Source organism: Panthera onca, chromosome B4, assembly GCF_046562875.1.
Source record: "Panthera onca isolate mPanOnc1 chromosome B4, mPanOnc1 haplotype 2, whole genome shotgun sequence".
In the NCBI taxonomy this organism is placed as follows: domain Eukaryota; kingdom Metazoa; phylum Chordata; class Mammalia; order Carnivora; family Felidae; genus Panthera; species Panthera onca.
Window position 1 is genome coordinate 25,477,039 of NC_138345.1, and position 14,601 is coordinate 25,491,639.

Sequence of the window (14,601 nt, forward strand, 5' to 3'; positions counted from 1 at the left end):
AAGTATAAGTATATTCCCCAAATATCTGCGGAGATCAATGAAAGAGGATAGCTTACTTACTCCAACAGACTTTCCATGCAGATAAAAGTGATGTTTTGGAACAAGAGGCTGAGAAGATGTATATTCCCAAGAAGAGGAGTCTGCCTAAATATTCTAAAATACTCAAGAATACTCCTGTTTGGCAGAAACCCATCCAGAGACTCCAAGCTCCAAGTCTTTATGATGACTTAGGTATTTATATCTACATGGACTTACAGACCTGAATCCCACCTGGAAGGAAAGCAGCTTCCCCCCTTTAAATAAGTGAATAAAAGGTGTCCTAAGGGCCAGCAGTTAAGCAAGAAGAGTGCATGTGAACCAAAGGGCAAAGAATGAGGCAGCTGGGGCTGTTTTAACAATGCATTCTTCTAGCCATTGAAGGCATCTCTGGTTTATAGGACTTGTCTTTGTTGCTAGGTATAGCATCACAAGTGGCTATGGGCTGCTGACAGTTCTTTGGTTTGAAGGATGGAGCAAGGGCTCACATCAAGACCTGGATGTGAAAGCATTTGGTATTTTCCGTTACTACCAAAATCTCAGCTGTGTTCTTCACCTTCTTCAGGATAATCAGTACCCACCTGGTTCTCATCAAGCCACGAAGGCATGGTTTCCCTCAGATACAACAAGGGCTACTATCAGACCCTTCTTCTTCCTTCCAACATCAAAGATATTATTAATATGGGTCAGAAACAAGACCAATGAGTAAAAAAACTGGCCCAAGGAAAAGCTGCCTCGTAAGTCTGACAGGAGAAAGACAGGATACACGTGGTATCAAGATGTCGAAACATCCTGCTTAAGAGGGAACACTGTACATAAAGACTGTATGGAGAGGTGTAAAAATGGAAATAGCGCAAGAGAAATTGGACGAGGATAAAGACAGAGAAATAGTGATATGATTGAGATGTGTGTGCTTAGGTGCCCACCTAAGGAGGTCACAGACGTGGCCATGCGTGTACTTGGAACACAGAGTAAGTACAGAGGCAAGATACAAGGATACTCTTGATACTCTTCTGACATCTGCTTTAAGTCCAACTTTGTATGGCAGCACCTGGCTGGCTCAGTTGGTTAAGTGTCTAACTTCGGCTCAGGTCACGATCTCATGGCTTGTGGATTCGAGCCCCACGTCAGGCTCTGTGCCGACAGCTCAGAGGGAATCTCCCTCTCTCTCTTCCCCTCCCCTGCTCACACTCTGTCTCTCTCAAAAATAAGTAATAAATAAGTAAAAAATAAGTAGATAAATAAATCCATGTTTGTACTAAGTAGCCCACATGTTTTTCAACTGTATGGTTTTGCACATGAGTTCATCTTCAAAGGTTAGAAAAAACAGTGTGTGACACTATATTAAACTTAAGTGGGAGCAATAAATAATGACAAACGCTTTGAGAGGAAGTGACCTCTCACACTTAGAAATCAAATACATTTGGGGCACCTGGGTGGCTCAGTTGGTTAAGCAGCTGACTTCGGCTCAGGTCATGATCTCGTGGTTTGTGAGTTCAAGGCCGACATTGGGCTCTGTGCTGACAGCTAAGAGCCTGAAGCCTGTTTCCGATTCTGCGTCCCCCTCTCTCTACCCCTCCCCTACTCACGCTCCGTCTCTGTCTCTCAAAAATGAATAAATGCTAGAAAAGAATTTTAGAAATCAAACATAATTAAAAAAAAAAAAGACTTCAGGAAATTCAGGAGAAGGTAAAGCATAACAGCAGAACCAAAACACTCCAGAGACACAGTTCAAGAATGGTGTTCAGTTCCAAAAATGAAATTCTGAGTTTATGCTCACAAATAATCCTAAAGGGGAAAAATGAAAAGGGCATCTACAGGAAGCTTCGGCTGGTTAGTGACCTGTTTTTGATAAGGTCAGACTTTAAAAGTTCATGTGCAAACATGAAGGAGGATCAGAATGCCTGAAGTAGAAAATACACTGAAGCTGACCAAAACGACAAAAACTATTTACATATGTATATGTAAATTCATCATGTGTAATTACAGTATAATCACACTTATATAAATACATATACATTTTACTCATGTTCACAAGAGCTAAGTTGACAGCCCCTTGTTTGAGGTGGATGTAGAATTTTTTTGTTAGTCTCAGATTTGGAAGGTTCTCATTTGAAGACAATGCCAATTGTCAAAAAAAACCTCTCCCGTATACTGAAAAAATTTACCACTCTCACTCTGCTACCTCAGGGATTAATATATTTAAACACCAGTAGGGATCTTATTCATATCAGAGGTCACAAAACCAATGCTGTCGGCACCTGTACGGTCATATGAATGAGTTGGAAAGCCCAGACATAAAGCAACAGCAAATGTTGGAGTGTGGTGACCTGGAGAATGCATCCTCTATCAAAATAAATTCAACTTCAAACTTAAAAAATTAGATGGGATGACTGGGTGGCTCAGCCAGTTGAGCATCCCACTCTTGATTTTGGCCCAGGTCATGATCTCACAGTTCATGATATCAAGCCCCATGTTGGGCTCTACACCGACAGTGTGGCGCCTGCTTGGGATTCTCTCTCTCTGTCCCTCCTCCACTTGTGCACAAGTGCACACACACGCTCTTTCTCGAAATAAATAACTAAACATTAAAAAAATTAAAAAATAAAAATTAGATGACTGGTGTGTGGGCCAAACAAAATAGTCTCAGATTTCACCCGAGCGCCTTCTGCTTGCAATCCCTGGGTCAGCGTATTTCTGAGATTCAGAGATGTTAAATTATTTGCCCCAAGCCTACAACCAATCGATAGAAATATGTACAGTGAAGATATTAAATTCCAGAAGCAATTCACTGGCTTACCTGACAATATAACCTGATTCAAATGCCGAGGGGTCCAAGTCTGTTTTCCATTCGAGTGGTTCTACAAAAACATATTTTGCCTCCTGGGGATATTTGTAGATAAAGCTCTCCACAAACATCATAATTTCTTTCAATATTGCTTCATTGAGAGGAGTAATTTCCAAGGTTCTGGTCCCGTATCCGGCAGCGGTCCACTGCGCCGACCTGGTCAGCGCCACGCCCATAGTATCAGTCAATGCTCAAACCCGAGCTTAGCACACGCACTGCCGAGTAAAAAGAGTTAGACACAGAGGACTGCGGCCACCTTGTCCCTGGAACATTTTCACTTTCAAGCAATCCAACTCACATTCTGCTTCTGAATCTTCAAGGCTGATTTTTAAATCATCAAATTATACTTTTAATGCAATAAAAACAGTGCATTTTCACTGAACCAACTCTATGGAAAACTGACTAGTACTTGGATTTTCCCATACCTGTCTGCCCTGAGGTGAATAACTTTCTCATGTCCCTGGGCCTAAGAGAGAAAGTTCAAGTAACTGGAAACAAGAAAACAGAAAAAGAAATGGGTCCCAGGTCTGCTGGAGCTGGAGGCTAAGTGAGCAATGCTCTTCCGGGCTGGACTGCTCATCATTTGGAACCGTGCCATTAAACTGAACTGTTATTCTTTTTTTTTTTTTTAATGTTTTATTTTATTTTTTTGAGAGACAGAGTGCGAGCAGGAGAGGGGCAGAGAGAGAGGGAGACACAGAATCCAAAGCAGGCTCCAGGTTCTGAGTTGTCCGCACAGGGTCTGACACAGGGCTCAAATCCATGAACCGTGAGATCATGACCTGAGTTGAAGTCGGATGCTCAACCAACTGAGCCACCCAGGCGACCCGTGACTTTCTTTTTAAAAGGTAACATTATGTGTAACATTAAATAAGAGCCAAGTTAGAAAGCAAGTTCTGACCCTAATTGTGAAGATTCAAGGCTTTTTTCCCGGATAATCCATACTTGTTTGCTTTCTCCTAAAAGTGATCATGAAAGCCTTCCTTCCAGAATACTAACATGGTTATAAAGTTAAATATAAAATATAATTAGCTTTCCCCCCCATAATTACTACTAAACCTCAGAAGTGGTTTTAGTAAAAACCAAGAGTCTACAGAAATGACTTGGAGATTCGGGGTTTGTACTGTATTACATCTTGAAATCCAGTAACAGGACATCCAGATCAGTGGCTCTCAGCGAGGCAGTGCTCATAATACAGAAGAATTATAAAAGACACTTCATTATTGAAATGAAAGGGACATCACTGGCGTTTAGTGATGAGGACTGAGAATGTTCCATGTCCTGCAATATGCATGACAGTCCTCAGAAGGAAGAATTACGCTACAATCTCCAGGCATCTAGTAAGTGGAAAACTTCAGGTAAGTAATACCTGCGCTCAGAACCTACTTCCACTTTGCAAATAATCACACTATTTTTTTTCACAGTTTTAACACACACTAAATCCGTCAGGATTGCAACTATCATATAAACCAAAGGAAGGCTGAACATACTTTGTTTTATATGGAATTTACTAATTTTATATGGAAGTGTACCAAAATGCTGGTACACCCTATACAGGCAACACCCTGTATAGGTACACCCTATAGGTACACCCTATACAGGCAACACCTTGCCGGAAGACACTTTAACAAGAGCTAAGAAATGCCAAAAGGGCTTCTTTTCATCATGATAAATTTTTATAGAAAAGTAAGTGTAACATATTTGAAATTTTCAAATTGTTTTTCTCAATCTGGTAAAGGAGGAGCTGTGACAGTGAACAGGTTTCATTTGAGAAGGCTGGTTGGCAGAAGGTCTAAGAAAATCTCCAGGAAGGGGGACTAGGACAATCCAGGAGGCAAATAAAATATTATCAGAGGGGAAAAAGTGGAAGGAAATTCCGAACAAGACAAGACAGGTATAAAAAGAAAAAAAAAAAAAAGAGGTACTTTGCAGGCTTGGCTGAATACATTTTAAAAAGAAAACAGGGTAATGTTTTTCATCAGAAATGTAAGAAATTTCTGATGGCTTAATTTACCAAAAGAACCAAAGCTACAGCATTTATTCCACTAACCCAGAGGTGTTAAAAAATGGTCAGTGTAACTCAGGTAAAAATATAAAATGAACACTTTTTTTCCCTAAAACAAGCTACTCCCCAGTTTCTACCCATTGCCATCCAGGAGTTCTTTTGGCCTAAGAACCACGGTTACAACGAATACATGTCAATACATAGTACATGCCTTTGCATTAAGTTTTTTGTTTTTGTTTTTTTTTTTTTTTTACGTTTAACGGTTAAAAGGAAAAAAGTTTTTGTGCATGTGTTTGCATAGATTGAGAATCACATATTCATCTTCTCTAATTTTACTCATTTTCTCTACTAATCAAATTGATATAATACAATTTGTTTTTCTTTTTTAAGGGTTAGTTGCAAGCTTCTTGTATCATTAATAAAATGAAACACGTCCGTGAATAATGTCTGTAATACTTGAGCAAAAGCAAACCTGAATTCTCAATGAAGCTAAGGGAATTGTAAACATCCGCTCTAGGATCTAGAAATGTGGCTGGTAAGGTCGATTGGGAGTCGGTGCACACACTGGCATTTCTAGAATGATGAAGCTTCAGAAAAATGAAAATTTCAGAGAACTGATATGAACAGGGCCCTGAATCAAAAACTACGTTCAAACCCTGTGTGAAAACACGCGATGATGGCACCGATCAGACCTGTGACAAGCGTTAGAGTTGAAGGCTAAGAAGTTTCTAGGGACGACGGGGTAGTGGAGACAGGAAGGAAGGGGCAGGCAGCGAAGGCTGGATAGCGAGGAGGGAGCAGAGCTGAACGGGCGGAGGGGAAAGGCGAAGAGGGAAAGAGGCAGGGAGGCGGCGGGAGAAACAGAACGGATTACAGAGGAGATGTGGTCCCGACAGGGAGGAGTGGGGGGCTCGGGGGCGAAGGAGCAGAAGGTGGCTGGGCAGGAGCAGGGTGTCCGCAGGGGGGGCAGGGGCTAAACGGGGGTGGGAGAGAGAAGGGGAGAGATGGATCTCAGTCCCGAGGGGAGGAAGGGCAGAGGCGAGAGAGACAGAAGCGGCGAGAGAGACAGAAGCGGAGCCCGGAAAAGACCCCCATTTCTCGAACCACGCGGAAGGCGGCAAGGACCCCAGCGCGGAGCGAGCGCGAACTTCGGAACCCCGGCCGCAGGGGCGGCGGCGAGTCTCCGGCGGCCGCCCCGCGCCCACCAGCCGCACTCACCTGCAGCGCCCAGCTCCGCGCCCGCACTGCGCCCGGCGCCGCTCGCCGCGCACCCGCCTGTTGCTAGGACGCCAGTGAAACGCCCGGCGCCCGCGCAGAGCGTCGCCGCCCCGCGGAGGAAAGCTCTGAGCCCGCCCTCCGCGCCGCAGCTGCCTGCCGTGCGATCGCGCCCGGAGCCCGCCCAGACCACAGCCGCGTGCTCCCGGCGGCCCCGCGCCCCCGCCGCCCCGCCGCCGGCCCTGGTGGCGCCCGGCTTCGCGGGGTTTCGCTAACGCCTGCAGCCGCCGCGTCCCCTCCCTGGGAATAGTGTTATTCGACCTCCTTCTGCCAGGAGGACTCTCCCTGAATCACTCCACCAGGTGGGAAACGTTTACCTTAAAGAAGGCCACAGCAGTTAGGGGTTTGAGCAGCAAATCAATATGACCGGCAGCAAAGAGAAAATGTTCGTTAGAAACCCCGTTTTCGGGGTCTCCATAGGCTTCTGGACAGATGTTCCGTAATATTCCATAAGGTATTTATTCTATGCACCTTAAATCTCCGTGGAGTTCGCAAAATAGCGCAGAGCCTCTCAGGATATTTGAGGCCTGAGTGTGCTTCCCAAAAAGCAAATGTGGGGGAATAAGCTAATACGCACTAGAAAAGCAGAAAGTGCTCTTCAGTAGTTTAATTCCGAGAATTGGAATGAAATGAAAGCGTTCCCGTCTCTTTGTAAATGTCTTTTACCTTTTACCAAGATGGCCTTAACCCCACCTGTAGATACTTCTACCAACAAGAGTCCCAAGCTCTGAAAAACCAGCAGGGGCTGAAGGAGTAGATAAAAGAAAATATTGGGGGGAAAATAATAAAAGAGATAAAAAACAGTATACTGTCTTTGGGGGACGAGTGTTTAGGGACTGATACTGGATAATTTAGGGTGGCGGAGTATTTAGGAACTAGAACTGGATTCTTTCCCTAAAGTCAAAAGGGCAGATATGTGATGATGTTAGGATATTACACGTCAGGAGATTATATTGTCCTGGCTTAGAACCGGAGCCTTTCTGCAGATACACTGAGAAATGAGATAGAATAGGCCTTTGTTTGGGGTTCTTTTCTTCCTTTTTTGAGAGTATAAAAAAAGTTGTTTGAAGTGGAATCGTTTTTGCCTAAAGTAGCCTTTACCTCCAGAAAAGCCTATGTTTGCAGTGTGTCAAAAAGGAAGGTTATATGTTAATTAGGTATATAATCTGAAGGAAGCCCTTTGAAAAATGAACAGAGTGCACTCTGAGACAACCTCAGCATCATACCTATAGAGTGATGCAGGTCACAAATCGGTGAGGATCAGAATCCACCCTTTAGAGGGGTGCTCGAACAGTCCTGGAGCAGGGAAATTTCCTTGGATACTTTATGTTATTCGCATATTTTAATCAACTGTTTAATGTGAGACAGCATTAGTGAGCCCCACATAGAAACTGGCCAGAAATCTACAAATTCGGGACGCTTGACCGCGGTTTGCAAAGTGGGAAAAGCCAGTGCCCGCCGAGATCTGAGCAGCTGTGTCCTCATTTGCCAAATTCATGGCAGATGTCAGACTCTGCCATGGCTTAATCTGATGGCAAAATTTGAATTTATTAACCCTGACGTAATCTAAGAAAAAAAAAGGCATGTAATAATATGCAAATTTGTAGAATTCCCAGCTAGCTGCTTCTAATTTTTCCTTGCCATGTTGGGGTACTAACTTGGCAGACCTTCTGCTCTCAGCTTAAATGACTACTTCTCAGAGTGTGGACCACCCAGACTGAAGAAGCCTCTCAGTAGGATTTGTCCGGACTAGCCTGTCTTATTGCCTGTTTGCTACTTCAATAGTAGGCTCCATGAAATAGGGGCCTTTCTGGCTCCTTCAAATCTGTGTCATAAGATCTAGAAGAGTGACACATGGGAAGAGTAAAATTGGTGAGTCACCTAGTCAAAGGTGCCTTGCTACCTGGCATTCTTTGTTGAGCCGGGCACCAGAAGGGTGGAGCTCTCATTTCCTTGGACACAGGTGACAGAACCAGTTGGGTGATTCTAAGTGGCTGTGTTTGGGAAAGAGCCTTGCACACTGAGAGCGCACGCAGGAGTTTGTTGTAGCAGAGGCCCTTCCCAGCACTGCCGTCAGCTAGAGCACAGACATGTGACCCAGTTCTGTCCAATGGAACTTTACAGAAAGTCTGCTAAGGACTTCTGGGAAAGACTTGAGAGTTGTGGGGGCCCTCCGCCACAACTTCCTGTCGGCTCAACATGCCCCCTGTGAAACCAGCCGCCTGGCTCAGGCCAGCTCAGATCCTGGTGCATTGTAGAGTTCAGGCCCAGATTCTGTGTACTGCCATAACAAGGTCCACAGATTGGGTGGCTTCAAATACAGAAGTTTATTGTCTCACAGTTTTGGAGGCTAGAAATGTAAAATCAAGGATTGGTTTCTTCTGAGGGCTGTGAAGGAAGGATTTATTCCAGGCTTTTCTCCTTGGTGTATCGATGGCCATCTTCATGTCCACATGACATTCTCCTTGTACACCTGTGCAAGTGTTGTTTTTTTCTAAGGATACTAGTCATATTGGATTAGGATCCACTCCAATTAACTCATTCTAACCTGATTAGCTCTGTAAAGATCCTGTCTTCTTTAAGGAGATATTCAGATTTCAACATATGAATTTTAGGGAGGATGCGATTCAACACACAACATTATGTAAACAAAAAAGTCTGCGGGTCTCGGGGGCCCATTCACCTGTGTTAGAGTGGGGCTAACTAGTGCAAAGCAGCCAAGAGAAGCATTTACAGGCCACAGCCAGGAGAAGGTGATAGGCCAGGTTGGTCTGAGTGTCTAATACCTCAATCAGAAAAGGACCGAAACACATGGAACCTGGTAAGGCTTGTAGGAAAGTACAGTGGCTTTCATTGAACAGTGATGGGGTTAAGTCTCATTAAGGAAAAAGATTGCCTCTCAGTGGAAATTTTCAGGATATTTCAACAGAAATTCTGACGATAGAAAAATGCATGAAGACTGATGAAGTTCTAAGGACCAAGTTTGCCAGATCCTACCTTCCCTTATACATAAAGACCAACAATCAAAGCTGCCTTCCTGTGCACAAAGATATTTCTCAGTGATACACTACTGACCAAGGCCCATGGTCTGGAAATGAAATGGCTCCTTCTCCTTAGATTCTAACCTCCTAGACCTTCATTTATTCCATAAATGATTTTTTTTTTTTTTTGGATACCAACACGTGCCAGATACTCTGTTGACAAAACTAAGTTATCTAATTTGGGTACTGGCAAAAACAAACAAACAAACAAAAACAAAGGGGTCCATTAAACTCTATGCAAAATCTCTGGCAGAGAAGGAAGGCCAATAACATGGAGCGCACAGTAAGCAGAAAGTAGGGAGAAGAGGATGGGCAGGATTCCATAAAGTAGGGGTTTAAGCCATGATAAAGAATCAGATTTTATTCCAAGAGCAAGTGAAAGTTTTTGGAGGATTTTAAGCAGGGTGTGACATGATCTAATTTGTGTTGTTAGCCATTCTGACTGTGTTGGGCAAGTAGGCTATTAAGGTACAAGAGGTGAAGCAGAGAGACTATTAATAAGCCATGTTGGGTCAAGTTCTCCCAGGAAATAGACTCCAAGATGGAGAAATGCATGTGAGAAGTTTACTTAGGAATATCCCCTGGAAATGAAGGCAGTGGGATTGGATGAGGGAAGCTGAATTGCCGTCTGGTCATGACTAGAGCTGCATGGAGAGCTCTAGAACCGGGATGGCCTTGCAGTTTTTGCATATTGAGGCAAGAGGGCTGGGCCTGTTTATTCCCCTCACCCTTCAGTAGAACGTTTGCTGATCTAGACGGCTTACCTGGTGGGGTGATCCTGGCCCTCTGCTAAGGGATCTGAACCGCTGGCATCAGCCCTTCTCAAACAGTGGCTATTTTATTTGTGCCTTTACCATCAAAATTGGGCAAGTATCAAGTAGTTTCAGATGGACCACCCAAGTTCCAAACAGATCCTTCTCTTACCTGACAGCAACACCACCTCTGGGTCAGTTTCTCTGTCTAGGATCATGACTCCTTTACTTGCCTGTTGGCCTCTTGCACAAAGAGCCCAAAGTCATAAAGTTACCAAAGGTGAAAGTTTAATGTCCCTTGCTGGAACTTTTCCCCTCTAGGAACCAGGACTTCTAAGTGTACAGAGCCCATATTTGCAGTGAGAGGAAGTACAAATTCCCCCAAGTGATGGGTAAGCAAGACCACTTCTACCTCCACCTCTTAGTTCTAGAATCTATGTATTTGACCTTTACAGGTCACAGCCCCATATAATGGCTATTGATTTAGGGTATACACTGCAGTATGGAGGGTGGTACCCCATCCTTACAGGGTATTATCTCCAAGCTGGCACTACAACTGTGCCTTCAAAAGACCACTTAATTGCTGTGTTATGATAGTAGTCCAAAGCCACTTTGGAGATTATATGTGCCCCTTTACTGAAGTGTTGAGACTACATGACCGTCTCTAAAAAGAGAAATATAGCAGAAGGGGCAGGGATGGAGGCTATGTGTGGACCCAGCAAAATGAGCTCCCTCTTGCTTATGCTGAGTGTGCAGTCTAATAGCAGGGGCTGACACTAAACTTCTAATATGGCACATTTCGGGAGACTAACCAGGCCTGGGGCACAGGTCAGTTACTTTGGGTTGCTCCCATTTTGGAGGTGGCAAAAAGATTCCTCCTTACTAGGACCGATGCGTATTCCAAATAGAGATTTGTCTTTCCTGTACGGAATGCCTCTGCCAGAACCACCGTCAAAATGCCTCATTCAGGGGAGCCTAGGTGGCTCAGTTGGTTAGGCATCCTACTCTTGATTTGGGCTCAGGTCATGATCTCATGGTTTGGTGAGATCGAGCCCCCACATAGGCTCTGCACTGATAGCGCAGAGCCTGCTTGGGATTCTCTCTGTCTCTCTCTGCCCCTTCCCCGCTTGTGCGTGCTTTCTCCCTCTCTTTCAAAAAAAGAGAACTTCTTTAAAACATTTTTTTTAAAAATGCCTCATTTATCAATGTGGTATCCACACAACATTGCCTCAGAACAAGAGACTCATTTTAGAGCAACAGAGATGCAATGATAAGTTTCTCACTATGAGAGCCACTGATCGTAATGTGAACTGCATCACCCAAAGGCAGCCACCCTGGTAGGGTAGTGGAATGACTTGTTGACATTCCAGCTAAGGTGCCAGTATGGAACAGCACCTTGTGGGGCTAGGTCTCCGTCCTCCAAGATGTGATTTATGGACTGAGTTAACAGTCGACGCATAGTGCTATTTTCTGTAGTAGCTGGAAATCGTGGCTGTACAGACCAAGGAGTGAATCTTATCATAATCATCAATGACCCACTTGTGGAATTTGGGCTTCCCATTCTCATGGCCTTGGGGTCTGCCAGTTAGAAGCCCTAGTTCTCATGGGGGAGTTGCTTCCATCAGGGAATACGATACAGGTTCCATTGAACTTGAAGCTGTGACTACCACCTGACTGCTTTGGGGTCCTCATGCCAGTGAACTGACAGAACGAAAACAGAAAACAGGGACTTATTACACTAGTTGGGTCATTGACCATGATTACTTTGAGGGCCAGGATATACCATCAGGAAGGAGGTTGTTTACAACCCAGAGACCAAGGGGCTCAACTCTTAGTACTTGGGCAGTTCTTAGTACCTCCATACCTTGCAGTAACTATGAATTGGAAATCACAGAGACCGCAGCCAGATAAGACAGCAAAGGGCTCCAACCCCTCAGAAATAGAGGTCTGGGTCATGCCACCAGACAAGCATCTCAGACCAGCCAAAGTAACAGCCATAGGACATTTGAAATGCATGGTCAGCTTTCTGTTTCTACCTTGTCTTTGCTGTTTCCTACCTGTAGTCTCTAGCCCTTTAGGTGAGAAAGAACAGAGCAAGGAGATGAGGGAAAAGGCCAAGGAACCTTCAAAATTGTCTCCCTGTCATAAGCCAGCTTTGCATTCTCTGCATGAAGTCTAAACTGACTCTTTCTCTAGTAAGAGTATCTCTTGGCTCTTCAAAAACCCTGCGCTGTTGGTGCCCTTCCTAGAGCTCCATCCCAGAGCTAGTGTCTCCATTCCCTTTGGGAATCTAGCATTTCGTACATCTGTCTACTGAGGGCTTAGAGCTGCCGTCCCACCTCCACCAACCTCCACCAGACCATGTCCCCCACAGCACTCCCATTATTCCCCCAACGCACTCTGCAAGCGCAGGCCAATCCCATCACAAAAGAAGCTTTCCTCCACTCTGCTGCCGAAGCCACTGTACCCATCCTGTCTGTCACTCCCAGGCTACTCCACTGTGTCCTCCCCACTCCCAGCTGCACAGGGCAAAGGACACATATTTGGGTATCTAAGTGGTCTCCTTAAAGTCCTTTTTCTTCTGCCTCTGAATTTGGGTTGGGAGCAGATGAGTAGAGAAGAGAGAGCTAACACGGCTTTCTCCGAGAAGCTCCTCCCTGGGAAATCCACTCATTTCCCTTCTATAACTTCAGTGTGGGTGAGTCAGATAATTGACTTTCCAGTTATAGCCCTTTACCATTTTACATCTTGGCCTGGTTCCTCACCCTGGAATAAATTGTCTATTGTATCTTGATCCCAATGTCTTGAATTAGTGAAACAGTTTTACCATAGTATTTATTAGGTAGATGTACAAATTTTGGATGGTTACACAGCAAATCATAACATACATTGCCTTACAAAGTGAGAATTATTCATTTTTTGTTTACACAACTCTTTCTTTTTTGATGTATTACAATGAACCTGTGTTCCCATAGTAAAAAATCAGACTAGTATCAGAAACAGTAAACACAGGACATATAAATAAATTTAAATTATATATACATATTAATTAATATCCATTATTTGCCATATGTCCAATAACAAAGTATGATAAATTATTTCATATATATTGAACAAAATGACTTTGATTCCAAAGTAAAATTACAGGATTGCCTTAAGCATTTTGAGGCAACTTTATGGAGAAATGATGTTTTTGCTGATCTTTATCTTGTATTTACGGGTGATGAAGTTGATTGACTTTTTGACTAGGAAATTTGAGTGAGAAAATAATTAAAGTGACTGGAATCTCATGACTCCAGTGAAGCATGTTATAAGCTTCATACTATCGAAAAAAGAAGAAAGAAACCTAGAGAGGCGCATTCTCTTCTCAGTTCAATCAACATGATAAAAATGGTCTATAGGGTTAATGAAGCTTAGGTGCCACGTCACTAGACTTCCAGTCAAATGTATGCATTATGCACATCCCCAGAGTGCACTAAGTTGTAGGGGGGACCGAGGAAGGGAAGGAAAATGAAATAGGTGAAACATGGCAACAGAATACAGATAATGGAAAGCAGAAGAGTTGGAATGGCTTGGGAGAGGGTAGAAAGCGGAAATCTAATAGTCTGAAGGGGTCAAAGCCAATAAAAATGAAACATGTGCACATAACAGACCCTGGAAAGAGTCAGAACTAGGTAGCATCTCTGAAGTGGCAGAGTGGACTAAAAACAGGAAGGCAGCTTGAAAGCCTCATTGGGGTAGCTGGACCCCAGCATCCTTTTCCTCAACAGAAAAGATTTATAAGTCGGGGCACCAGGAACAGCTGAGAGCCAGGAAAACATGGGTACACTGAACGCTAAGAATCTCCTTAGCCTCTACTCCTGGCCACCTTCCTCACAGTGGCAACCTGACTTGTATCCTCACGCCAAAGAGCTGAGACTGACCAGCCTGAAAGAAAAGATCTGTAGGTGCTGACGTTTAAGAGTCCTTTCAAGCAGATACACAGGTATCGAAGTAGGGGAAGTATGTAGGCAGCATGGGGCAGGAGTGATGGTAACAGACTCATATCCTCTTTCTCCAGAGTAAAAAGAAAATTGGCTCTACAAAAGAAAAATCAAGAAATAGCAGTTTAGGCATTTCATTTAGAAAGGTAGAAATGTTGATCAATACCAAAGACAAGTAAAAGTTGTCCTCTCTGTGATTTTTAAGCAAAACACAGCTGGGAGCTATTCAGCTTCTCAAGAACAACCAGAGCCGTCCACTTTGTAGAAGGCTGGTTCCCCATCATCCAGTCTTGGCTAATAATCACACAGACTTAAATAGATCCAGTGCTGATGGACACGGACCATTAGAGGAGGTAAAGCCTCTGTGACAATTAGCTATTGCTGCAATAATGCTGTATAACAAATGACCCCCCAGATCAGTATACGTGTATTTATACTCACATGGATCTGTAGGCCCCTTGCAGTTTCCATGCAGTTTGGCTGGTCCAGGTCAGGCCTAAGTGGCTCTGCTTCGGACTGTGTGCTTCTGGGCTTGGTGTCAGCCTGTGAATCTGCCCCTAAGCCTGGGAGCATCTGCTACCTGTTGCATGTCCTTATCACAGCGAATCACTGCCACGGACATTCCAAGTCTCTGATTGCATCGTATCAAACTGATATCCTA

At 44.1% G+C, this 14,601-nt stretch overlaps 1 protein-coding gene and 1 long non-coding RNA gene across 7 annotated transcripts in view; one reads left to right on the top strand and one right to left on the bottom strand.

Annotated features, from left to right (window-relative positions):
* The window catches only part of ODAD2 (outer dynein arm docking complex subunit 2), a 174,133-nt gene extending 167,922 nt beyond the window's left edge, over positions 1–6,211 (bottom strand). Inside the window, exons 1-2 of one of the 2 annotated variants that reach the window (XM_060659075.3) lie at positions 6,108–6,199; positions 2,837–3,099 (exon numbers count right to left, since the gene is read on the bottom strand). In XM_060659075.3, coding sequence (XP_060515058.1) covers positions 2,837–3,060 — 224 coding nt within the window. In that variant the 5' untranslated portion in view covers positions 3,061–3,099; positions 6,108–6,199. Of the gene's footprint in view, positions 1–2,836; positions 3,100–6,107 lie in introns of both variants that reach the window. The other variant, XM_060659076.3, reaches the window with a different exon arrangement.
* Positions 6,212–6,254: 43 nt separating this feature from the next.
* The window catches only part of LOC132694990 (uncharacterized), a 123,748-nt gene continuing 115,401 nt past the window's right edge, over positions 6,255–14,601 (top strand). For all 5 annotated transcript variants that reach the window (XR_013556924.1, XR_013556926.1, XR_013556925.1 and 2 more), the window contains exon 1: positions 6,255–6,466. This is a non-coding gene — a long non-coding RNA (uncharacterized LOC132694990). The remainder of the gene's footprint in view (positions 6,467–14,601) is intronic.